The sequence below is a fragment of the Lygodium microphyllum genome, chromosome 21, assembly GCF_053477565.2.
Source record: "Lygodium microphyllum isolate KBCC chromosome 21, Lygodium_microphyllum_v1.1.10, whole genome shotgun sequence".
Classification (NCBI taxonomy): Eukaryota; Viridiplantae; Streptophyta; class Polypodiopsida; order Schizaeales; family Lygodiaceae; genus Lygodium; species Lygodium microphyllum.
Window position 1 is genome coordinate 8,670,427 of NC_141155.1, and position 25,298 is coordinate 8,695,724.

General features: G+C 44.2%; 1 protein-coding gene across 2 annotated transcripts in view; it reads left to right on the forward strand.

Annotated features, from left to right (window-relative positions):
* Positions 1-5,231: 5,231 nt before the first annotated feature.
* The window catches only part of LOC148017722 (RNI-like superfamily protein), a 195,190-nt gene continuing 175,123 nt past the window's right edge, over positions 5,232-25,298 (forward strand). The window contains exons 1-4 of one of the 2 annotated variants that reach the window (XM_087662246.1): positions 5,232-5,480; positions 5,539-5,671; positions 5,760-6,023; positions 6,184-6,257. In XM_087662246.1, the coding sequence (XP_087518372.1) occupies positions 5,426-5,480; positions 5,539-5,671; positions 5,760-6,023; positions 6,184-6,257 (526 nt within the window). In that variant the 5' untranslated portion in view covers positions 5,232-5,425. The remainder of the gene's footprint in view (positions 5,481-5,538; positions 5,672-5,759; positions 6,024-6,183; positions 6,258-25,298) is intronic. The other variant, XM_087662247.1, reaches the window with a different exon arrangement.

Consider the following 25,298-nt stretch of genomic DNA (forward strand, 5'->3'; position numbering starts at 1 on the left):
GTTTGCAATTGCAAAATAATCCCGTACAGGAACTAAGGATGAGTATTTTTGGTATTCAAAGAACCAGTAAACAATACTCTGCTCCTACAGCAATTGAGGTTGCAACTATCATGCTAGGGCAGGGTGACGAGGGTACTCTTGATCGTCGGGATATTCATGTTTACACTCGGGGTGGTCGATGTGTTGCTATTTCAAACTTGCATAGGGCATATATGCCAATGCTATATGTCCTCCTTTTTCCTATGGGGGATGATGGTTGGCATGTAAAGGTTCCCTACAGTAATGTTAGTGTTCATGTTAACATATATGAATTGTCCAATAAAAATTGTGCTACCCAGATGCAGTTTTATGCATTTCGTCTTCAAGTGCGCGAAGATACAGAGGTGTGCATATTGCGCGGTGGTCGACTATTGCAGCAATTTATTGTTGATGCTTATTGTAGTATAGAGCAGTGCAGGTTAACTTGGTGTCGCCAGAATCAATCAGTGTTACGATCGGAGGCCTACAAAGGCTTGGTAGACATGGTGGGGGCAAACGATAATGGAACAATGCCGATTGTTGGTGCCTCTGTTGGCAAGAGGATAGTTTTACCGTCGTCATTCACATGTGGACCAAGGCACGTGTATCAATTATATCAGGATGCCATGGCTATAGTGCGATGTAAGGGAAAACCTGACCTTTTTATAACAATGACATGCAATCCAAAGTGGTTGGAGATAACTAATGCTTTATTGCTTGGGCAAAGTGCTTATGACCGTCCGGATTTGACTGCTCGCATGTTTCATAAAAAGCATGCTGATTTAATGTATACATTGTTGCAGAAGGATCTCTTTGGAAAGGTTGCAGGTTATGTTACAATGATTGAATTCCAAAAGAGGGGGCTACCACATTCTCATACTTTGCTAATTTTAGAGCCGTCTTTCAAACCTTCTGAAGCATGTCACTACGATAGACTGGTTTGTGCTGAGTTACCCAATAGAGTTAAGTTTCCAGCCTTATTTGAGACAATTTCAAAGTGCAACATTCATGGGCCTTGCGGAGGATTGAACCCCAAGAGTCCCTGTATGGACAAGGGTAGATGTACTAAAGATTACCCGCGAAAATTAGTGGGCATGACAACGGTTGATAGTTTTAGCTATCCCATTTATCGAAGACGAGATGATGGAAACTCTGTGATCATAAATGGTAATGTTATTGATAATCGATGGATTGTTCCATATAATCCATTCTTGAGTAAGAAATACAATGCACACATAAATGTGGAGGTGTGCTCGATAATTGCGGTTGTTAAGTATTTGTATAAGTATGTGTACAAGGGGCATGATCGTGCAACCATCAAATTTTCTGTTGGGATTGATTCAGTCCGGAATGGTGGCAATGCTCACGAGGTGGATGAGATACAGAGTTATTTGGATACACGATATGTTTCTGCCTCTGAGGTGTGTTGGCGGATCTATGATTATGCATTGCACGATGAAAAGCCTGATATACAATGTTTGTAGGTACACTTGCCTGGTGAGAACTATGTGGTGTTTCGGGATACAAATAGTATACCAGATGTTGTGCGGAATGAAGACCTCTAGAAAACTACTCTTACTGAATGGTTTGTGTGAAACCGCATTCATCCAAAGGCTAGGACTATTCGCTATCAGGACTTTCCAGTGTATTGTGTGTGGAATGCACGACATAAGATGCGGACTAGAAGGAAGCGTGGGAATACATGTGGTCGGATGTATTTTGTGGCGCCTACCTGTGGTGAGCTCTACTATTTACGAATGCTTTTAACAGAGTGTTGGGGATGTACTTCTTTTGAAGATTTGCGTACTGTTGATAGTGTGCTCTGTGATACTTTTAGGGATGCTTGCATTGCAAGGGGCATGTTGGAGAGCGATGATGAATATATTGTGTGCTTAGAAGAAGCTGCCTCTGTGCAAACTAATGCTCAACTCCGAACTTTATTTGTTGCAATTTTGGTCTTTTGTGAGCCAGCTCGGCCTGGCCATCTATGGGAAAGATTTTTGGTACCAATGCTAGAGGATATCATGTATAGATTGCAGCTATAGCACGTGCACGCCTCTCTTGGTGTTCTGCAACATGAGGCATCTAACATGGCTTTGTTACATCTGCAAGACCTTTTATGTCATGTAGGACGAAGACTCTGTGATTTTGATGGATTGCATAAACCTCATCAACCAAAATTCCAACTGCATGCTAACCCTCTTTTGCAAGATGAATATGCATACAACATATCAGAACAACATAGAATTTCTGAATCCATGGAGGGAATGTTGAATGAAGGACAAAGAATTGCCTTTTGTGTAGTCATGGATGCTGTTGATACAGATACTGGGGATGTATTCTCTTTGGATGGTCCTGGTGGGTCTGGGAAGACTTTCCTGTACAAATGTTTACTTATGAAGGTGTGCAATGGTGGTCGTATAGCGTTAGCAACAGCATCATATGGCATTGCTACCTTGCTTTTGCGAGGTGGTCGTACAACTCACTCGCGGTTTAAAATCCCAATAGAATTAAATAATCGATCCACTTGCAATATTCCTATTCAAAGTGACATTGTCCGGTTATTGAGACAAACAAGCCTTATTTTGTGAGATGAGGCTCCTATGACCCATCAATAAACCTTTGAAGCAGTTGATAGAACTCTAAGAGATGTTATGAGCTGTGATAAGTCGTTTGGTGGAAAAGTTGTTTTGTTTAGGGGGGATTTTAGACCGGACTTGTCGGTTGTGGTAAAGGGAACACGTGAGGATATTGTTAATGCTACATTGTGTTACTCTAATTTGTGGCGTTACATAAGGGTGCTAAGGCTATCTGGCAATATGTGAGAGTTGACAGCTGGTAGTGTGGTGGACAATGGGTTCATCTGTTGGATTTAAGGAATAGGGGATGGAGTGGGTGTTACCGAAAGTTGTGATAAGTTGTGTGTCCCACCTAGCATGATATTAAAAGGGCACTCTATCAAAACACTGATTGATAGTGTCTACAATGACGTGTCCAATGTGGGTGACTACACGTCGTATCTTAGTGAGTGGGCTATACTTGCCTTGCGGAATACAGAGGTGGCTACTTTGAATGATCGTGCATTGCAACTAATGCTAGGGGAGGTCAGACAGTATTATAGTGCAGATTCAATTACAGAGACCGACGACTCATTTTTGTACTCTATTGAGTATTTAAATACATTGGACCTTGGAGGTGGATTTTCTCCTCATTTATTGCTGTTGAAGATAAATGCACCTATTATTCTTCTTAGAAACCTAAATCCAGGAAGGGGTATGTGTAATGGTACACAATTGATATGTAGAGCTTTCAATAGAAAAGTGATAGATGCTCAGATAATAACAGGGGCAAATGTGGGCGAATGAGTTTTTATTCCCCGTATTACTTTTGTTTCGAATGCTACACAATTACCATTTACTATGAAGCGGAGACAATTTCCCATCCAGTTGGCATTCACTATGAGAATCAACAAGTCACAAGGGCAGACTTTGTTCATTGTTGGGCTTTATCTAAAGGCACGAGTATTTATACATGCTCAGCTGTATGTTACATTTTCAAGGGTAAAATCTTCGCATGGTGTGAAAGTGCTATTGGGTGAAGAGGATGGGGATATCACCACAAACATTGTATACAAGGATGTTCTCCAAAAGGTGTAGTAATGCGCATTACTTTCTTTGCGGAGATGTAGTTATTCACGACCATGTAGGGATATTGGTTTTGCATATATGTGAATTACTCTCTGTTACTTTCTTTGTGGAGATACAGTTATTGATGACCATGCAGGGACGTTGGTTTTGCATATGTGTGAATTGCTCTCTATGCCCTGTTTGGTTGGCATATACTCTCTTGGAAGTATAAATTTTCATATTTCACTATTCATTTAACTTTTGTAGATGCCTACCCTAGAGTGGTACTATTACCCAACTTTTGACTATCAAAAGGAGCTACAGTGCACATTACTCACTATAGCTCCTGATGATATTATAAGAATAATACTTACAAGGGTCATCGAGCGTTTATATGATGATGTTAATATCGATATTAAGCTCCCAGTTTTTATTGAAGTTGTACATTGTGAATATACGCAATGTTTTCGTGTGCATATGTACGAGGTTGACCATAAGAAGAGATTTCAACACTCTCATACTGATAGGATACCGAGGCATTGGTTCAAGTATGGATTCAAAGATTTGGGTTGTTTTGTGACGCTGCATCAACGTTTGTCAGTACCTACTGAGTGGTTCACAAATGTTCGACCAGGTATTATTATTGTTGGGATGGAATGATCTTTGTTAGTTGTTTCATGTACTTATATGTAATTTTGGTTCTAATGCAGGTGGTAAAGAGAGAGGTAGGACCGTTACATCGTCCATGCGATTACCAATGGAAAGTGTGGGATCATTCCCTGCTTCACCTTCACATATTTTGCTCAAGGAGGAGGATTTTGTTAATGATTCCTCGAAGAAAAGGAAGATTTCTTTCCATTAGGCGTATTCGAGACATTGTCTTTTTTTGTTGGCATCGGCCATTTGCCTATGGTACTTGGAAACACATCGGTGCCTTATGCTTGGCCTTTGTGGCTTCATTTTGACTAGGTCTCTTATAGAAATTCTTTTTATGGTGCTTGGTCTTTGTCTCAATTATGACCCGCTTTAGTGTAACGTTGTTGTTCCATGTACTTATATTGTGATTTTTATTCCAATGTAGGTGGTAAGACTGTTGCATTGCCCATGCGATTACCAATGGAAACTATGGAATCATTCCCGGCTTCGCCTTCTCATGTTTTTCTCAATGAGGAAGATTTTGTTAATGATTACTCAAAAAGCTTTGTTTCTATTGGACATCTTCGAGACATTGTCTTTTTTTGTTGGCATCGGCCATTTGCCTATGGTGCTTAAAAACACTTGCGTACCTTACACTTGGCCTTTGTGATTTCGTTTTCAATATTACGTTATTGTTTCTAATTATCGCGTGTGCAAACATATGATTACTTACATTGATGTCGAGAGAAATGTTTGTAAGTATGGTGCATGGAAGAGATTGTTTCTATGTCTGACATTTTGTGTTACATTGGTTTTAAACTATTTTTAATAATTGAGTGAGTGTGAATACAGAAGGGAGAAGTGTAAATGGGATGAGAGATAGAGGGGTTGTGAATAAAGGAGAGTAAAGCATGTGATGTTTTTGTGATAGCATTACCCATAGTGCGATAAGGAAGTGAAGCTTCACTTCCCTCGCACTCCGCACACTACCTTTTACTCCGTAATACGGGCACACACAGACCACGCCCTCTTCGTTCCACACACACACCCCCTCTCTCTCAACGGCTACAAAAGCCGCAAAGACGTTGATATGAATTGCATCTCTACGCTCTCCTAACTTCTAGCAGCTCTGCACAGCAGCTCCGATGGTGTCTTTATTCGAGCTATCCATGCAAGCAATTGTCTCCTTGGTCGAACAAGGTTAGCTGCTGCTGCTTCTTTCTCCATGCAAGCAGTCTGACCCTTGGTTTAATGGCAGCCTTTCTTTCAGCAGACGCAGAAAAGCGCAGGGTTATCCTGAATTTACCGTCGGACGTGCTACAATCCGTTGCCACAGCACTGTCTCCCATTTCTCTAGAGCTTCTTCAAGCAGAAGCAGACCGCAATTTGAGGCGAGTGTTTTCTTAATGATTGCTTGATCGCACTCGATTTCTCCCCGTTTTGTTTTACGCGATGCAATGGTGCCGTTTTATTCTGCAGAGGTGAAATGCCGATAGAAGACAAAGCGCAGAAAGAGAATGGTAGCTTGAAACGCTCGTATTCTGAAATGGCACAAAACGCTCCTTTACCATGGTGGAATGATGTTTGGAAACATAAAGTTGAGACTCTATGGCCGCAGAAAAAGGACAGGTGTGGGGGCATCCTTTCTGCATCTGAGAGGCGGCTTCTGGGAATTGGAGACGATAAAGATGATGTGTCTGCAATGGACTGGAGAGCGAGGTTTTGGGAATCACATTTGCAGCAGTAAGGCAACTTTAGCCAAACATATTACAAAAAAACAATTGATACGTGAAACGTGATGTTCGGATGCTCACACTCAGTTGTCTAATGATCTCGATGATGATAGTTGAACGTACCAGCAGCTTATCAGCTGATATATATATCCTGCTGCTTTTTAAATTAGATGCTTTAATGAAGCAGCTGCCCGAGCTTCTACTCCGGCATATCGAGGACCTTTTGGAAATTTGGCTTTACCAGGTGATTGGTAAACAAAATTGACTTAAAGCAGAAAAGTCTAAGTATTCTATCACACATGCAGATTTGATATATGCAACACTCAGTACAAAATCTCAAAGAAGTGAAATTATTTAATGCACGAGAGAGAGAGAGAGAGAGAGAGAGAGAGAGAGAGAGAGAGAGAGAGAGAGAGAGAGAGAGAGAGAGAGAGAGAGAGAGAGAGAGAGAGAGAGAGAGAGAGAGAGAGAGAGAGATGGCGGGGAGCGAGCTCTGAACCCTACTGCTGGCCCGTCGTTTCTGCGCTCGTCGCACGTCCTCTCGTTGCTCGTCTGGCCCGTTGCCTCCGTCGCTTGACCCGTCCGCGCCCGTTCGGACCCGTCCGCGCCCGTTCGGACCCGTCCGCCCTGGTTCGCATATTTTTTGTCTGCCCTGGTCCGCGCCCGTTAGCGCTCGTCCGCCTTGGTTCGCGCCCCATCTGAACCTTGCCCGACGTCGATCTGACCATCTGCGAGCCTCCACGCGCACGATTGTGCCGTTTTCCCTGTCCGGCGGTCCTTGTGTCTGCATGATGACCTGCCCCGCGATTCCCTGTGTTGGTGCGCCCGCCTGGCCCCTCGTCTGATCCGCCCTGCTGAACCTGTGACGTTGACTGACCTGCCTTGTGGACCTGCCCTGCGGACTTGAGACGTCGGCTGACCTATGACGTCGGCTGACCTGTGACCTGGCTGACTTGCCCCGCGGACCTGCGACGTTGCCCTTGGCTGTGCGCCCTCACAGAGAGAGAGGACAGTAGTATGGCTCGCCTGGATATGGCTTTTATCGACCAGACGGTGGCAGCCCTTGGTCTTGATTCTGATACAGAGGAGCCGGAGGATATGGTTCCGTGCACGGAGGAGATGTCTTCTGGTTCTGACCTGTCGCCTGCGGGCAAACGCTCCAAGCATACTTCCGACGAGACAATGGGCCCTCAAGAACGTTCCTATGCGTAGGTTGCCTCTGATCCTGTGGATTCGCAGGAGATTGACTGGGAGCATTTGTTGGAATTTGCCAATACTCTGCTTGGCGATTATGTCCAGCATAATTATGAAGCTTTTTCTGACTCGGGAATTGATGAAGTGCTGGAAGCCACGGTGGACCCGAAATCAGTCTTGCGGTCTTTTTCGGTGTTTTATGACCGTGCAGTTATACTCTTCTTCACTAGCAAGATCCCAATGCTTTCCCATATTCACCAGTGGCTGCACCATTTATTACAAGGGGAGTGTGTTGAGGAGATCTTTCTTAGACCCCGCGGCTTTTATGAGGTGCTGCTGAAATCAGAGACACATCGGGCTGAGCTCCTATCCAAGTTGCCATTATTCTTTGATCGCCGCTTGGTCCATGCTGTGCCATGGCGCCCTATGGCAGACTTTCAGCGCCTGCTTCAACGAGAATGCCTGGTGTGGGTTGAAGTGGAAAATTATCCGGCGGTCTATTGGCCATTGTTAAAGGATGCGATGGTAGTTGTGGGGACGGTGATGGTTCCCCCAAGCCTAAGGGCTATGAACCGTTTATGCATGTTATGGGACATGGCCAGGAAAAGGCCTGCGTGGCTTCGCCTCAATTGCTCTAGCATGCTTCCTTTGCATTTTCGCTTGAAATGTGGCAACTTTGCAAGACACTGCTTTTCATGTGGTAAATTGGGGCATTTTATGGCCGAATGCCCAGAGAGACAACCGTCTTCAGATGATGCGCATGTTGTGTTGCCTAAGGATGATATGGTGCTTGATGCCCCGGCACAGGAGGCCCCCCCGCCACCTAATGTTGTGGATAAAGGTAAACAACAGGCCCCCCCGCCACCTAATGTTGTGGATAAAGATAAACAACAGGTCTTGGGTTTGGATTCCCGTAGCAATGATTGGCTCGAGGCATGTTCCAAAAAAGGTAAAAAGTTGGATGCAGGCCTGGCGGATTTTGGGCCTAATGTTTCACAGGATTCCGTGCGCACGTATATGCGCAGGAAAGAAATGTTCCCTTCACAACATGCTGCGCGTACTATGGCTCCTTCTGCTCCCTGTAATCAGTCTACAAGGAAAGTCTATACAGATGGTCCAAAGGGCCCACCTGCTAAGCTGGCATTTGATACTAGAGGTAATGTGATTACATCCTGGGATCGTTGTTATCCCCGTTCCACTCCTAAGGTAGTGGATATTCCATCTATCTCTAAAGTGGGCCGCCAGAATTCTTTTGCAGTGTTAGTTGATTTTCTGGATGAAGGTGTCCTGGACGCTCTCGCGGAAAAGATGAAATCGAGGCAACAGGTGCCTCGTTTCTGATTCTCTTTTTTTGAAGATATATGAAGATAGCCACGTGGAATGTGCAAGGCATTTGCTCTCGTCATAAGCAACATGTCATGTGGACTGTCTTGCATGAGAACCAGTGGAACGTCTTGTGTGCAGTTGAGCACAAGAGTCACGGTGAAGCAGGAAAAGTTGTGGATTGCCATGGGTTTTGCTTGTTTTATGCAGGGACACATGCTATGCACTATTCGAGCGTGCTTATGATTGTCCATGAGAAATACCAGCCTGTTCTTATTAAAAATGATGTACAGGGCCGCTTTGTGGTAATCGAAGTTTTATTTGAAGGAGAGATTTTATGGTTGTTGGGCCTCTATGCTCCGAATGACCCCACATCCCGACGGGATCTTTGGAAGACTTTGCAGAGCTCCATGTCACTTGGCAGAAGGGGTTTTTTGATGGGGGATTTCAATATGTGTGTTGACTCTTCTCGGTCCACTTCAGGGCACTCGGTAATGGATGCTCCGGAAAGTCGGGTGTGGAATGCCTTGGCTCTTCACGTACTTAAGCAAGATCTCTGGTCTTGGCTCCACCCTTCTTCTTCAGGGTTTACTTTTCATTCCGCACAATATGCAACTACTTGGTCGCGGTTGGACCGAATGTATATCATGCAGGGGGATGATTTTCTTCCCGAGATACTGGAAATGAAAGTCTTGAAGCAATATGCCTTGTCGGCCCATTTCTCTCTCCAGCTCGAGATGCTTGCACAACCTATTGCACCTTTTACGCAGTTGCTGGATAGACTCCCTTTACGTTTCAACTCGTCTTATTTGAAGCATCCAATCTTTCAGGGCTATATGCAGCAATTGATTGAGAGGTTCTTATTGGACTTCGCCTCTGAGGGCTTGGCTTCCTTTGCACGGCTGCTCTCTAATGTGCAGCGGGTTGCTCGGCAGTATGGGATCCATCATGTCTCTATTTGTCGGCGGCGTCGACATGCAGCGGAGGACTTACTAGCTTTGGTCCGTTCGCTACTGGTGGACACCCCAGATGATGAATTTCTGCTGTCTGGCGATGCGTTTGGCTGATCTTATTCAAGTATTTCAGTTGAAATCTTATCAGCAGGCCAAGCTGCATAACTTGACTGACACATTGAAAGATAGTGCTTGTCAGACTCATAAGTTCTTTCGCACCTTGCATGCTTCTCCTGCTCGAGAAAATGACTAGACTCCAGGATTCAGAAGGTCGCATGGTTACTAATCCGCAGACCATTGTCAATATGTGCAGAAATTATTTTATGGATCTTCTTGGTTCTTCTCCGTCGCCTTCTAACCAGGTTACGCATGCACGCTCGATCTTCTATGATCTGGTCCGCCAGCAGGTTCCACTTGATATGCAAGCTACTTTGGAGGCAGATATTTGCGAGGAGGAGGTTATGGATGTTTTGTTACACCTACAATATCTTAAATGTGCAAATGGCTATTGACTATGCAAGGCACTCTAATCAGCAAGTGGTATTGATTTAATTGGATTTGGAAAAGGCTTTCGACTATTTGGACTGGTCTTTTATTGCAGAACTTATGTCTACTATGGGCTTTGGTACTCGGATGTCCCGCTTGATCTACACCTTACTGCTCGGCTTCTTCGGGAGTTATGCTGAATGGTGGTATTACCGAGCCATTTGTCCTTGCAGGATCTGTGAGACAGGGTTGCCCTTTGAGTCCTCTCTTCTTTGCCCTTGCGACTCATCCGATTCTTTCGATGTTATCTTCTATGGCAGCTTCTACTCAGTTGGCTGGATTGTCTCTTTCTTTTGGACAGCACTTCATTGCTCAATCTTTGGCTGATGACAGCTTTATGATTTTGCATGCGGACAAGGACAATATTCGCAAAGCATTAGATATTTGGACGCTCTTTGGTCATGCGTCTGGTCTTCATATCAATGTTTTCAAATCAGCCATTGTTAGTTGTATGGATTCCGATTTACAGTCATTGGGCTGGCAGGGACAGGTTGTTCCCCGTGGTTCCATTGTCAGGCATCTTGGATACCCTTTGGGTGTTGATGTTCGGCCAAAGCAACTACTAGAGTGGATTTCACAGAAACTGGCAGCTAAGTTTCTGTATTGGAAGTCGAAGGCTTGGTCCTTCCATGTTTGCCTCAAAGTGGCTCAGACAATTATGTTGCCAATGCTCACATATTTCTTGCCTTTGCTGCCTTGGACTACTACTACTTTGAATGCTCTTACTCAACACATTCGCTTCATGTTATGGAAGAAGGATTCCTTGCATGCAGGCATTTCATGGATTTCTTGGTTGCATACATGTACCCCCAAACGCATGGGTGGTGGGGCTATTTTGGATGCCGAAACTCATATGCTGGCACTTCGTTGGTCTCTTTTTTGGGCCATGTGCGTGGATCATCATCGGTGGGTCGTTATAGCCCGTTATTTCCTTGAGGATCACGGGCTTGTGCATGGTAATACACAAATTCGGAGCTCCTGGTGGCATGTTCTTATTAATGCAGATGCTTGGTTTTCTAGTCCTTCTGCTTCCCTGCTTGTTCATTTGGTCTGCTGCTGGAAATTGGTTCTCCAGAAGGCGCGTTGGCATCCAATGGAGGACCGCTTACATACTAACTCTTTTCAACTGGAATTGTTGGCAACCTTGCAATTACTTTCTTGGGAAGGCAAACATGAGCTCAGATCAAAATTTAACCGCATGGCACGTTTGGGCTTGACTTCAGTTGCCACCCTTGCCAGTCGTAATGTTTTGATATCGTTTCGTACAGCCAGGAGGCTTTTCAGAATCCCTCGTGGATACTGTGATTTATGGGAACAACTTTTGTTAGTGCTCTAGGGTAGGCAACCCTTTCGTGCCCTTGCTTTGGATCGTCCTTGGCAGGACTGGGACCTTGTAGGTCGGTTGGATTTGGAAAAGGCCTCAGCTAACCAGGTGTATCATCTTCTGATTAAAGATCATCAATGGCTGGTTCCCAAAGCTAATACTGTATGGGGATTGCGGAAATCTCAGTCATGGTGGAAGGCAATTGTGATGGAGGGCTGGTTGAATAAGACACCTTTCAAATGCAAGGTCTTTCTTTGGAGGGTGATGATTGGTGGTCTTTCTTTTGCTTCAATCCTTTCCAAGCGTCGAATCTCTAACGGCAATTGTTTCTTTTGCACCGCTACTGTGGAATCGGCCCGTCATTGATTTATTTCTTGCCCTCTCACTAAGAATATCTGGTCGCTCTTGTCAGCGGTTTGGTGAGTAGTGGTTGGTTTCTCGCTAAGCCCTTTTGATTGGGTTTTTGTACGGCCAAAATACCCTACACCGGCACAGTCGCATATGAAGATTTTGTTTCACTTTCTTCGATACTGGGGATGCTGGCACAATTGGACCACTTGGAATGCCTTTCTTTTTGATTCGGCCTCTAATGTTCCAGGACATATTGCGAGGCTTAAAGGTCTCTTGCAGTGGCAGATAGATCTCATTCGGCACTCTGACTTACTCCCTTGGGAGGACTTACTTCCCTGGCATATGGCAATTTCCTCCGCGTCTTTGCCATGACTTTTGTAACTTTTTATTTGTTTATTAGTACTGAGATTTTACACACGATGGCTTAGAGCGATCGTGTATCTAGTAATCATGTAAACTTGTATCTTTTTTTCGTAATTAATACAATTACCTTTTACGAGAGAGAGAGAGAGAGAGAGAGAGAGAGAGAGAGAGAGAGAGAGAGAGAGAGAGAGAGAGAGAGAGAGAGTTTGCCCTGCGCGTCGCCTGAACCCTTTCCCTAGGGCTGCGCAGGATCGACCTGCCCTGCGTGTAGTCGGACCGTGAGCCAGCGAGGGCGAATCTGCTCCGTTTTCCTGCCCAACGACCTTGACCTTTTGTACAGCAGGTACGTGGGTGAGAGAGAGCGGGCGCCGTCTGTCTTCTCTGCCAGACCTGTCGAATTCCGCCCTTGCCTTCCAGACGTCCTGGTCTTGTCCTGCGCGCACTTTGTCCCACCACTCAGGCGGTTGCACTGCAGACTTCACCGTCAGTCCCCTGTCTCTTCTGGCCTTCAAATCCCCTGTACTAAGAGCGACCGGCACGCAGTCTTGTAGGTTTCTGGCACAACACAAAGAATTCTGTGATACAGCAAAAGATCGGTCTCCGCCGTGTGAGAAACCAGCTTACAAGGATGCCGATTTCTAACTGAGCAGACAGAGATCTGTGCTGCAGCAAGACACGCACAGAGAGAGAGAGAGAGAGAGAGAGAGAGAGAGAGAGAGAGAGAGAGAGAGAGAGAGAGAGAGAGAGAGAGAGAGAGAGAGAGAGAGAGAGAGAGAGAGAGAGAGAGAGAGAGTGTCAGGCGACGACCTTAACAGGTGGCTCTGAAGAAGACGATGAAGACCCGAGGAAAGCAGTCCGATACAAAATGAGCAGGAGCGATCCGTTTCACCTCCTAGCCTTGCCTAGTTCATTGCTGGCCACCCTCATCGTGATCCGATTGCCAGCCCGTCAAACCTTGGTGAGTCCTACTATTCTTGGACTCTCTTTGGTTCTAGGCTCCCCTAAACCCCGTTCAGGCGCCCAAGACCCCGGACGGTCATCCTCTTCCTTCCCCTTAAGAATCGGTTTCGTCCTCGAAAACGATACTTGGAAGGTCTAACTGTAAATTGGGAAACCTTTTCTTTAAAGTACTTACTCGCTCCCATGTTGAGCTTTCTACTGAACAATCTCTCCACTTAACCAAACATTCTTGATAAATAGTATTCCTTGTTCGTCTATTACGAACATTTAATATTCTTTCTGGTTCATGTGGATTAGATTGGTCATTTAATAGCTCCTCAATGTTATCATTTAAGATTAGATTATCCAAATCACCCAGCTTCTTCCTTAATTTACTTACATAAAAAACTGGATGTATTTTACTACCAGCAGGTAGTTGGAGCTTGTAAGCCAGTTCTCCCACCTTTTTAAGTATTATGAAAGGACCACAATACCTCGGTGAAAGCTTTGGACATCGTCCATTTTTCATAGTTTTAGTTTGTTCAGGCACCTTAAGATAGACCAATTCTCCTTCTTTAAAGGAGATGTCTCTTCGGTGAGGATCTGCATATGCTCTAGCTCGATTTTGAGCTTTTTTAATATTTTCTTGAGCAAATTTTAACATATTATTCATTTCCTCCAAAAAATCCTTAGTTGCCTGAACCTTTTCCTTATGTAGTAGGACTGCATAAGAAGCTCTGGGTTGAAACCCATACATTAACATAAATGGACTATATCCAGTCGAAGAGTGCTTGGCACTATTATATGCAAACTCTGCTATCGGTAGATACTCTTCCCAATTAGTTTGCCTTTTACTTACATATGCCCTAAGCATATCTTCAAGGATTTGGTTAACCCTTTCAGTTTGCCCATCAGTTTGCGGGTGATCCGCCGTACTCATGCTAAGTTTAGTATCCAATTTCCTAAAGACCGCACGCCAAAATTGACTATCAAATTTTCTATTCCAATCAGAAACTATATTTGCCGGAAGGCCATACAATCGGTATATGTTCTCTACGAACAATCTAGCCAATTCTGGTGTTTTAACATCAGTTGAAGTTGGAATGAACCTAGCCATTTTGGTTAACCTATCCACAATCACCCACACAGAGTCATGCCCCCTCTGTGTTCTGGGTAAAGCAACAATAAAATCCATGGAGATACTCTCCCATTTTCCCGAAGGAATCTCTAGTGGATGGAGAAGTCCTCCCATTTTCAATCTTTCAGCTTTATTAACCTGGCATTTATTACATTTGACCACATAGTCAAGGACGTCCTTATTCATTCCAGGCCAATAGAACTGCCTTTTAATAAGACTATAAGTCTTATTAACTCCTAGATGTCCCGCGCTAGGGGTATCATGACACTCAAAGAGTATCTGGCGCCTTATTTCTGTATCTTTCGGGACACATACCCTACCCTTGTAGAGTAAATAACCATTATCAATGGTAAAATTCTTTAACTTGAATCCGGTTTGAGCAACCCCTAATGCTCCATTTCCTTGTTGAACATAAGAGATATCCGCAGATCAAAAGAGAGTTGTGGGGAGTAGTCACTGCACTGAAGTGTGACAAAGGATATTTTATTGGAGCTTCAGTTATTGTGGAAACAGATTGTTTGCCTTTGCTTGGCATGATTACTAGTTGCTCGACTCCAGATATAGCGATGCTTCGGTGGATTGCCTATATCAAATCATTGAATCCAGAATTTCGACACATAGCAGGGAAAGATAATCCAGTTGCTGACATGCTATCTAGAGCGAGATATGAGGATGAGGAGTCAATGCTTGCAGAAGATGATGAGACAGAGTTTGCTGCTTCTGTCCTTGTTCATGATTGTCATGTATCTACTGTTGAAGCCTTTATTGAAGAACTTTATGTTGACGAGTGGCTGCAAATTGGACAGTATCTAAGTTCATTGACTCGAAGAGCTGATTGGACAGATGATGAATTCACCCGATCAAATCAAAAGTTTGGCACCGTACAAATAGTGCCTCCATTTCTTCATTGCATGTACTATTGCATATAGCTCCCTCTCATAAACAGAATAATTCTGTTTTGCACGGTCTAATTTCTTGCTTTCAAAAGCAACTGGTCGACCTTCTTGTAATAAGACCGCGCCTATCGCCTTATCACTGGCATCAGCTTCAACCACAAATGGTTTATTGGGATCCACAATTAATAGTACTGGAGCTGTAGCAATAGCTACCTTAAGTTTTTGAAAACTTTCATTTTGGTCTGTTCCCCAATTAAAACTTTTTCCTTTCCCTTTAAGTTGGTTTGTCATTGGAACAGCTATTTTGGCATAATCTCGAATGAATCTACGATAAAATCCAGATAAACCTAGGAAGATCTGCAGCTCTTCCAGGTTCCTTGGAGATGGCCATTCAATAATTGCCCTTACTTTTTCTGGATCCATGTTGATTCTCTCTTTCGAGATAATATGTCCTAAATATTTGACCTCTTGTGCAAAGAATTCACATTTAGTTTTCTTCGCATAAAGGGAATGCGTTCTTAACAGTTGAAATACTAATTGTAAGTGTTCCAAATGTTCTTCTTTTGATTTACTTAATATCAAGATATCATCCAAGAAGACTACTACAAAATGTCCTAGATAGGGCCGTAAAACACTATTCATCAGCTTCATAAAGGTGGCTGGTGCATTAGTGAGGCCAAAAGGCATCACCGAAAAATCATAATGCCCGTATCTAGTACGAAATGCTGTCTTGGGAACATCTTGTGCCTTAATTCTTACTTGGTGATAGCATGATCTTAAATCTATCTTTGTGAAGAATTTTGCCCCTTGTAATTGATCAAAAAGATCTTTCATTCTGGGCATAGGAAATTTATTCTTCACCGTTATTTTATTAAGTGCTCTATAGTCAACACAAAGTCGCATAGAACCATCTTTTTTCTTTACTAATAAAATTGGTGAAGCCCAAGGTGAATTACTGGGTTGTATGAACCCTTTATCAAGGTAATCCTTAATTTGTCTTTCAACTTCTTGATGCTGTGTTTCACTTAACTTATACGGTGGTTTAGAAATAGGGTGTGTATTCTTATTTGTGTCAATTGGGTGATTTATATCACCCCTATCTGGTGGAAGGCCACTAGGTAAATAAGAAGGAAACACATCTTTAAATTCATCTAACAAACTACTTAATTCATTATTTACATTCAACTCACAAACATAAGAAAATTGTTGCTTTGTATTACAGAAAGTAAAAGTGTTTTGTACAGAAAGAGACCATAACATATATACCTCACAAGCTTCCTTCTTTATCAGCTTCTGAACCTCAGTGGAACACAACAAAGGATTATCAGATACTTCATGTTCACCTTGAATGACAAAAGTCTTACCATGCCTTTCAAATTCCAGTGTATTATGATGGTAACTACGTTTTAAGGATGGTTCCAATCCCCATAGCCACTCCCTCCCTAGAGCAATATCAGCTCTTTTCATGTTCATAATTTGGAAATCAAGTTTATCTTTATATTCTTGAATCTCAATTTCCAAATTGGATACCATTGTATCCCATATTTTATTATCTTGACCTTGCATCATACGAACAACATATTGATGCCCACTCTTTTGTTGGGGCAAACATGATGATAAGGAGTCGTAATGACAACCATGGTAGAGACTCACAGAGGTCTCAATGTCATGGGCAATCTGATAGTAAGTCTTTTGGTCATAAGTCCTCTCTAACACGTCATTATTTTGGGATTTAGGGTCATACTCAACTACAATATCATAATATGCATGATGATAAGCACAAAGAAAAATGCAAGGGAAAAGTGCGGAAAAGTTTGATAATCACAACATTATCCCTAGCAAGTCCAATATACAGATTGAAGAGATAAAGGCTCAAAAGTGAGTAGGGAAGAGTAATCCCTACTGACTAGTGGGACATACTGGATAGGGGGAGGAGCGTGAGAAAGCGTCATTCAGATGGTGACACACACACCACAAACACAGACAATCAAGGAGAATGCATGCAAAGCAACAGACAAAAAACCAAGGATAAGAGAACAACCAAAACAGTAAAACGTGACTCGACTAACTATCCCCAAGCAAACCACAGCCTAGAAAAAATTCGACATGACCTTGAGACATATGCGACCGAAAGCTTCATGCTATGCATTATGCAAACACCCAAAACCCCGTATCAGGCAATAAAGAAAAAACTACACACCGTACCCTTAATCGTAACAAAGACACTGAACTAAAACATCACCATAACCCACACACATCAAGACCACAACTTTTAACAATCAGGGTTTGACCATGGAGAGAACTCCAAAGACTGCGCATACCCATCCCACGAAACCGGGTTCATTAAAAATGGGAAATTAAGTGCAGTGATGAGGGAAAATTAATTTAATGAAATGTTCATTTTAATAAATTTATTAAGAAATGGGTAAATTTTTATTAAGTGATAAACCTTATCAAGAAAATGGCGGTTCCTTCTTAAAAATTTAATTACCAATTATTAGGTTAAAGTGGTACTTTAATTCGAATCCCGGACTTCGATACCCAGACTGGGTCTCTAAATGCAAGTTCATTTATTAAAAAATTAAGGTGATGTGGAGCGCTTTTTTGCCAGCGCGTGCTCTTGTGACGGCTGGTTCATTTTAATTAAAAATATTAAAGTGCCTCTTTAGCGTACTTAGCGCGTGCTAAGTGAACGGCGGGTTTGTTGACAAGTGCATAATTTATAAAATTATGTGTAGCAGAGTCATCAATCATGACTCTAACTCTCTTTTCAGCTATCAATCCATGCACTCTAACTAAATCATGTGGCCCAAAGGTAGGCTGCCACATAGAAGTTGATATACAACATTTGTGTTGTACATCCATGTGCAAGACCTCTAAAGATTTGTACCTTTCATGCCCCTTTAATTCTCAGGTCTGCACTACATGGATTTGTTTTTCTTTTCCCTTGCCCTTGTCCTTATCCTTTTCTTTGTCTTCCCCCTTTTTCTTTTGAGGGCAATTCCAAGCAGCATGGTTAGGGGATAGGCAATTGAAACACAATTTCTCTTTTTTGGCCTTATCAAAGTCGTCTGGACTTAACTTTGGCCTTACATATTGTTTCTTTTCAAAAGGTTGTTTTTTACCCTTTAAAAATGGCATTTTCCTTTTAAATTTGCCCACAAATTTTGAGGTTTCCAATTCCTTAGACTTGGGCTCCGTATTAGTGAGACTAGTGAGTATACCTGGACGCATACTATCTTCATCAATTAATGCAAATTTAATTGCCTTTTCCAGCGTCTTAGGTGAACTCCTTTTTACTTCCTTTTTACAGGCTTTATCTAGTCTCGTAATGAATCCTCTTGTCTTTTGAAATTCATCTATTCCTTCCAATTTGAGGATTATCTCACGATATTCCTCCAGATATGTCAGCAGGGGTCTTCCCTTTTGTCTGACATAATCCCGATCTTCCCAATTTCTTTCCATTTCATTTTCAGGAAGGAATTCTTTCAAAAAGACTGATTCAAATTGAGCCCAAGTTTCAGGTATTTTATTTGCCTCCTTTAAAGTTCGCCACCATTTATATGCTTTGGGCCCCAAAGTTAAACTAGCCTCCAATGCTTGGAGATGTGGTGGAGTATTTTTAAGTTTATGTAAATCTTTCCATTTTTGGAGGAAATTAAAGATTGTATCCTTATTTCTATCATTTTCCTCCTCGTGAAACTGAGGGGGTTTCATATCTTTTAGAACTGGATTATCCCTCAACTTGTGATGGGGTTCCTTAGGATCTCGCATAGTCACATGTAAATCTTTCGATGAAGATGGGACATCCGAGGTTTCTATCTTATTTTTATCTCTTTCTAATAATAAAGTTAATTGAGATTTTATTTCAGTGAGTGTTTGAGTTAAAAATTCCATTTGAACCCCCTGAGCTTGCACACGAGCAGTAAGATCATCAAATTGTTCTCGTGTAGCAAAAAATTCTTCCCACTGTTCTTCTTGCATCTCTGATTCATGGGGATCTACTAGATTGACGGACGACGGGCGACTGACAGACGACTGGCTCTGATACCAATGTCAGGCGACGACCTTAACAGACGGCTCCGAAGAAGACGATGAAGACCCGAGGAAAGCAGTCCGATACAAAATGAGCACGAGCGATCCGTTTCACCTCCCAGCCTTGCCTAGTTCATTGCTGGCCACCCTCATCGTGATTCGATTGCCAGCCGTAAAACCTTGGTGAGTCCTACTATTCTTGGACTCTCTTTGGTTCTAGGCTCCCCTAAACCCCGTTCGGGCGCCCAAGACCCCGGACGGTCATCCTCGTGCATGTTTTCCTTAATTTACCTTATAATGTAACAGAGAGAGAGAGAGAGAGAGAGAGAGAGAGAGAGAGAGAGAGAGAGAAAGAGAGAGAGAGAGAGAGAGAGAGAGAGAGAGAGAGAGAGAGAGAGAGAGAGAGAGAGAGAGAGACCTGTGCTGTCTCGGTCTTCCGCGAGCTCCTGGTGTAGCATCCGACCTGCACACGTACTGAAACACCATGGCTGGACTGGATTTGGCTTTTATCGACTAAACGGTGGGCGCCCTTGGTCCGGATTCTGATATGGAGGCACCATAGGATATGGTTCTGTGTAGAGAGGAGATGCCCCTTGGTCCGGACTTCCAGCCTGCGGGCAAACACTCCATGCATACGCCAGAAGAGATAATGGATCATCAGGAACGTTCGTATGCTTAGGTTGCCTCTGACTCTATGGATTCGCAGGCTATTAATTGGGAGCATTTACTGGAGTTTGCCAACACACTGCTTGGCGAGTATGTCCAACACAATCATACAACGTTTTCTGAATCTGGAACTGACGATGTTCTGGAAGCCACGGTGGACTCGAAAAGTGTCTTGCGCTCTTTTTCAGTGTTTTACGACCGTGCTGTTATACTCTTTTTCATTGGTAGGATTCCAGTGCTTTCCCACATTCGCCAGTGGCTGCATCATTTACTACAGGGGGAGTGTGTTGAGGAGATTTTTGTTGGGCCTTGAGGCTTCTATGAGGTAGTGTTGAAATCTGAGATGCATCGGGCTGAGCTTCTGTCTAAACTGCCATTGTTGTTTGATCGCCGTTTGGTCCATGTTGTGCCATGGCGCCCTATGGCAGACTTTCAGCGTCTCCTTCAACGCGAATGCCCGGTGTGGGTTGAAGTGGAAAATTGCCCGGCTGTCTATTGGCCGTTGCTAAAGGATGCCATGGCCGTTGTGGGAACTCTTCTGGTCCCCCCGAGCCTAAGGGCCATGAATCGCAACCGTTTGTGTATGTTATGGGACACTGCTAGGAAAAGGCCTGCATAGCTTTGTAGTAATTGCTCTGGCATGCATCCTTTGCACTTTCGTTTGAAATGGGACAATTTTGCAGGACATTGCTTTTCGTGTGGAAAATTGGGGCATTTTATGGCCGAATGCCCAGAGAAGAAACCATCTTCAGATGATGAGCATGTTGCGCTGCCAATGGAAGACATGGTGCTTGATGCTCCATCCCAGGATGCACCCCAGCCACATAAAGTTCTGGATAAAGGTAAACAACCTGCTTCGGGTTTGGATTCCCGTGGCAATGACTGGGTAGAGGCACGTCCCAAAAAAGGTAAAAAGATTGATGCTAGCCTACCAACCATTGGGCCTAATGTTTCACAAGATTCCATGCGCACGTATATGCGCAGGAAAGAAATGCTGTCTTCAGAGCACGCTGTGCGTACTATGGTTCCTTCTGCTCCTCGTAATCAGTCTGCTCGGAAAGTATATACCGACGGTCCAAAGGGCCCACCTGCTAAGTTGGCTTTTGATACTCGAGGGAATGTGATTACGCCATGGGATCGTCGTTATCCCCGTTCCATCCCCAAGACAATGGATATTCCGTCTACCTCTAAAGCTGGCCGTCAAAACTCTTTTGCCGTGTTAGCTGATTTTTTGGATGAGGGTGTCCTTGATATTCTAGCTGAAAAGGTTAAATCGAGGCAAGTGGTGCCTTGTTCCTGATTTTCTTTTTGAATACACATGAAGATAGCCACGTGGAATGTACGAGGCATTTGTTCTCGCCATAAGCAACATGCCATGTGGACTGTATTGCATGAGAATCAGTGGGATGTCTTGTGTGCAGTAGAGCACAAGAGTCACGGTGAAGCAGGAAAAGTTGTGGATTGCCATGGGTTTCGCTTATTTTATGCAGGGACACCCGCCGGGCATTATTCTGGTGTGCTTATGATTGTACATGAGAAATATCAGCCGGTTCTTATTAAAAATGATGTATATGGCCGCTTTGTGGTGATTGAAGTTTTATTTGAAGGAGAAATCTTATGGTTGTTGGGCCTATATGCTCTGAATGATCCTTTATCGCGTCGGGATCTTTGGAATACCTTGAAGACCTCCTTGTCACTTGGCAGACATGGTTTTTTGATGGGGGATTTCAATATGTGTGTTGATTCTTCACAATCCACTTCAGGGCATTCGATGATGGACGCTCCGGAAAGTCGGGTGTGGAATGTGTTTGCTCTTGCCGTGCTTAAGTAAGATCTATTGTCTTGGCTATACCCTTCTTCTACAGGGTTTACTTTCCATTCGGCGCAGTATGCCACTACATGGTCGCGGTTGGACCAAATGTACATGATGCAGGATGATGATTTTCTTCCTGAGATGCTGGAAATGATAGTCTTGCAGCAATATGCCTTGTCGGACCATTTTCCTCTCCAGCTTGAGATACTTGCACAACTCATTGCACCTTTTATGCAACTGCTGGATAGACTCCCTTTACGTTTCAACTCCTCTTATTTGAAGCATTCGCTCTTTCGGGGCTATATGCAGCAATTGATTGATAGATTTTTATTGGACTTCGCCTCTGAGGGCACTGCTTCCTTTGAACGATTGCTCTCTAATGTGCAGCGGATAGCTCGGCAATATGGGATCCACCATGCCTCTCTTTGTCGGTGGCGTCGACACGTAGCGGAAGACTCTCTGCTGTCACTGGCAATGCGTTTGGCTGATCTTATTAAAGAGTTTCAGCTGAAATCTTATCAGCAGGCCAAATTACAAAAGTTGACTGAGAATTTGCAAGATAGTGCTTGTCAAACTCATAAGTTCTTTCGCGCGCTGCATGTCTCTCCGGCTCGAGAAAATATGACTAGACTCCAGAATTCGGAGGGTCAAATGGTCACTGACCCTCAGACTATTGTTAATATGTGCAAGAATTCTTTTCGGGAGCTTCTTGGTTCTTCTCAGTCACCTTCTGACCAGGTTACGCATGCACGTTCAGTCTTCTATGATCTGGTCCGACAGCAGGTTCCACTTGATATGCAAACTACTTTGGAGTCTGATATTTGTGAGGAGGAGGTTATGGATGTTTTGTTGCGCCTGCCTAAGGATAAAAGTCCCGGTTGGGATGGTCTCAACAATGCTCTACTACTCAACTCGTGAAGCCATTGATGGCTATGTTTCAGCAGGTTTGGGAAACAGGGTTCATGCCTTCCTCATGGAAAGAAGGGCTTATCAAATTGCTTCCAAAGGTTCCTTCGCCGTCAATGTTGCAACATTGGAGACCAATCTCTTTGATGGGTTCGATGTATAAAATCTTTTCCAAAGTGTTGGTGAATTGGCTCCACAAACATCTTCCGGCCATTGTGCATCCTCTTCAATATGGTTTCATTAAGGGCCGCAACATTCTGCATAATATCTTAAATGTGCAAATGGCTATTGACTATGCAAGGCACTCTAGTCAGGAAGTGGTATTGATCCAATTGGATCTGGAAAAGGCGTTTGACTATTTAGACTGGTCTTGCATTGCAGAACTTATGTCTACGATGGGCTTTGGCACTCGGATGTCCCGCTTGATCTACACCATTAGTGTGGCGGCCTCTTTGCGAGTTATGCTAAATGGTGGTGTTACAGAGCCCTTTGTCCTGGCACGTTCTGTGAGACAGGGTTGTCCTTTGAGTCCTCTCTTCTTTGCCTGGTGACTCATCCGGTTCTGTCGATGTTATCCTCCATGGCAGCTTCTGCTTAGTTGGCCGGATTGTCTCTTCCTTTTGGTCAGCACTACGTAGTCAATCTTTGGCAGATGACAGTTTTATGATTTTACATGCGGACAAGGACAATATTCGCAAGGCATTAGATGTCTGGATGCTCTTTGGTCAGGCTTCTGGTCTTCGTATCAATACTTTCAAATTGGCCCTTCTTAGTTGTACGGAGTCCGATTTACAGTCATTGGGCTGGCAGGGACAGGTTGTGCCCCGTGGTTCCATTGTCAGGCATCTTGGGTACCCTTTGGGTGTTGATGTTCGGTCAAAACAACTACTACAGTGGATTTCACAGAAACTGGCAGCGAAGTTTCTCTATTGGAAGTCGCAAGCTTGGCCCTTCCATGTTCGCCTCAAAGTGGCTCAAACAATTATGCTGCCAATGCTCACATATTTCTTACCATTGCTGCCTTGGACTCCTACTACTTTGAATGCTCTCACCCGGCCCATTCGTTTCATGTTATGGAAGAAGGATTCATTGCATGCCGGTAGTTCGTGGATTTCGTGGTCGCATACATGTACCCCCAAGCGCCTGGGTGGTGGGGCTATTTTGGATGCCGAAACTCATATGCTGGCACTTCGTTGGTCTCTTTTTTGGGCCATGTGCGTGGAGCATCACCCGTGGGCCGCTATAGCCCATTATTTTCTTGAGGACCGTGGGCTTCTGCATGGGAATACACAAATTCGGAGCTCCTGGTGGCATGTGCTTAATGCAGACTCTTGGTTCTCGAGTCCTTCCTCATCTCTGCTTGTTCATTTGGTCGGCTCCTGGCAGTTGGTTCTTGAGAAGGCGCGTTGATCTCCAGCGGAGGATCGCGTAAATACTAACTCTTTTCAACTAGAATTGTTGGCAGCCTCGAGATTACTTTCATGGGAAGGGAAACAGGATCTTAGACCAAAATTTAACCGCATGGCCCGTTTGGGCTTGACCCTCAGATGCCACCCTTGCCAGTCGTAATGTCTTCATATCATTTCGTACTGCCAGGAGGCTCTTCCGAATCCCTCGTGGATGCCATGATTTATGGGAACAGCTTTTGTTAGTGCTCCAGAGCAGGCAACCCTTTCCTGCCCTTGCTATGGATCGCCCTTGGCAGGACTGGGTCCTTGCAGGTCGGTTAAATTTGGAAAAGGCCTCGGCTAACCAGGTGTACCACCTTCTAATTAAAGATCATCAATGGCTGGTTACTAAAGCTAATACTGTATGGGGGTTGCGGAAATCTCAGTCATGGTGGAAGGCAACTGTGATGGAGGGCTGGGTGAACAAGACACCTTTCAAATGCAAGGTCTTTCTTTGGAGGGTAATGATTGGTGGTCTTCCTCTTGCCTCCGGCCCTTTCCAAGCGTCGAATCTCTAACAACAATTGTTTCTTCTGCACCACTGCTGTTGAATCGGCCCTTCACCGATTTATCTCTTGCCCTCTCGCTAAGAAAATCTGGTCCCTTTTGTTAGCGGTTTGGTGAGCTATGGTTGGTTTCTCAATGAGTCCTTTCGATTAGGTTTTTGTACGCCCAAAATACCCCGCACCGGCACAGTTGCATATGAAGACCTTGTTCCATTTTCTCAGATACTAGGGATGCTGGCATAATTGGACTACTCGGAATGCCTTTCTTTTTGATTCGGCCTCTAATGGCCCGGGACACATTGCCAGGCTTAAAGGCCTCTTGCTTTGGCAGATTGATCTCATTCGGCACTCTGACTTGCTCCCTTGAGGAGACTTGCTTCCCTGGCATAGGGCAATTTCCTCTGTGTCTTTGCCATGACTTGTGTATCTCAGTCCGTGGTTTGTACTGACAAGTTCACACACGGTGGCTTAGAACCATCGTGTATCTTGTAATCATGTAACCTTGTACCTTTTTTGGTAATTAATACAATTACCTTTTACGGAGAGAGAGAGAGAGAGAGAGAGAGAGAGAGAGAGAGAGAGAGAGAGAGAGAGAGAGAGAGAGAGAGAGAGAGAGAGAGAGAGAGAGAGAGAGAGATGGCGACTGCTCGTGAGGGGACGTCCTTACTGTAGTGATCTTTCTGACACCCCCTAAGCGTCTAGGGCAGCGCCTCGACCCAGGTTCGCTGCGCCGCACGTGCACACAGAGCCAGCAAGAGATCGAGCGAGAGCGAGCAGCGACAGGGACAGAGGAGCGTGGAGACGCGCGCCCGCCGCCTGAGATGCGTCTGGCCCTCCTGTTCTCGGGGTCGCGTGCATTTGCTTGGGCCTGCGCCGCGGGGCCC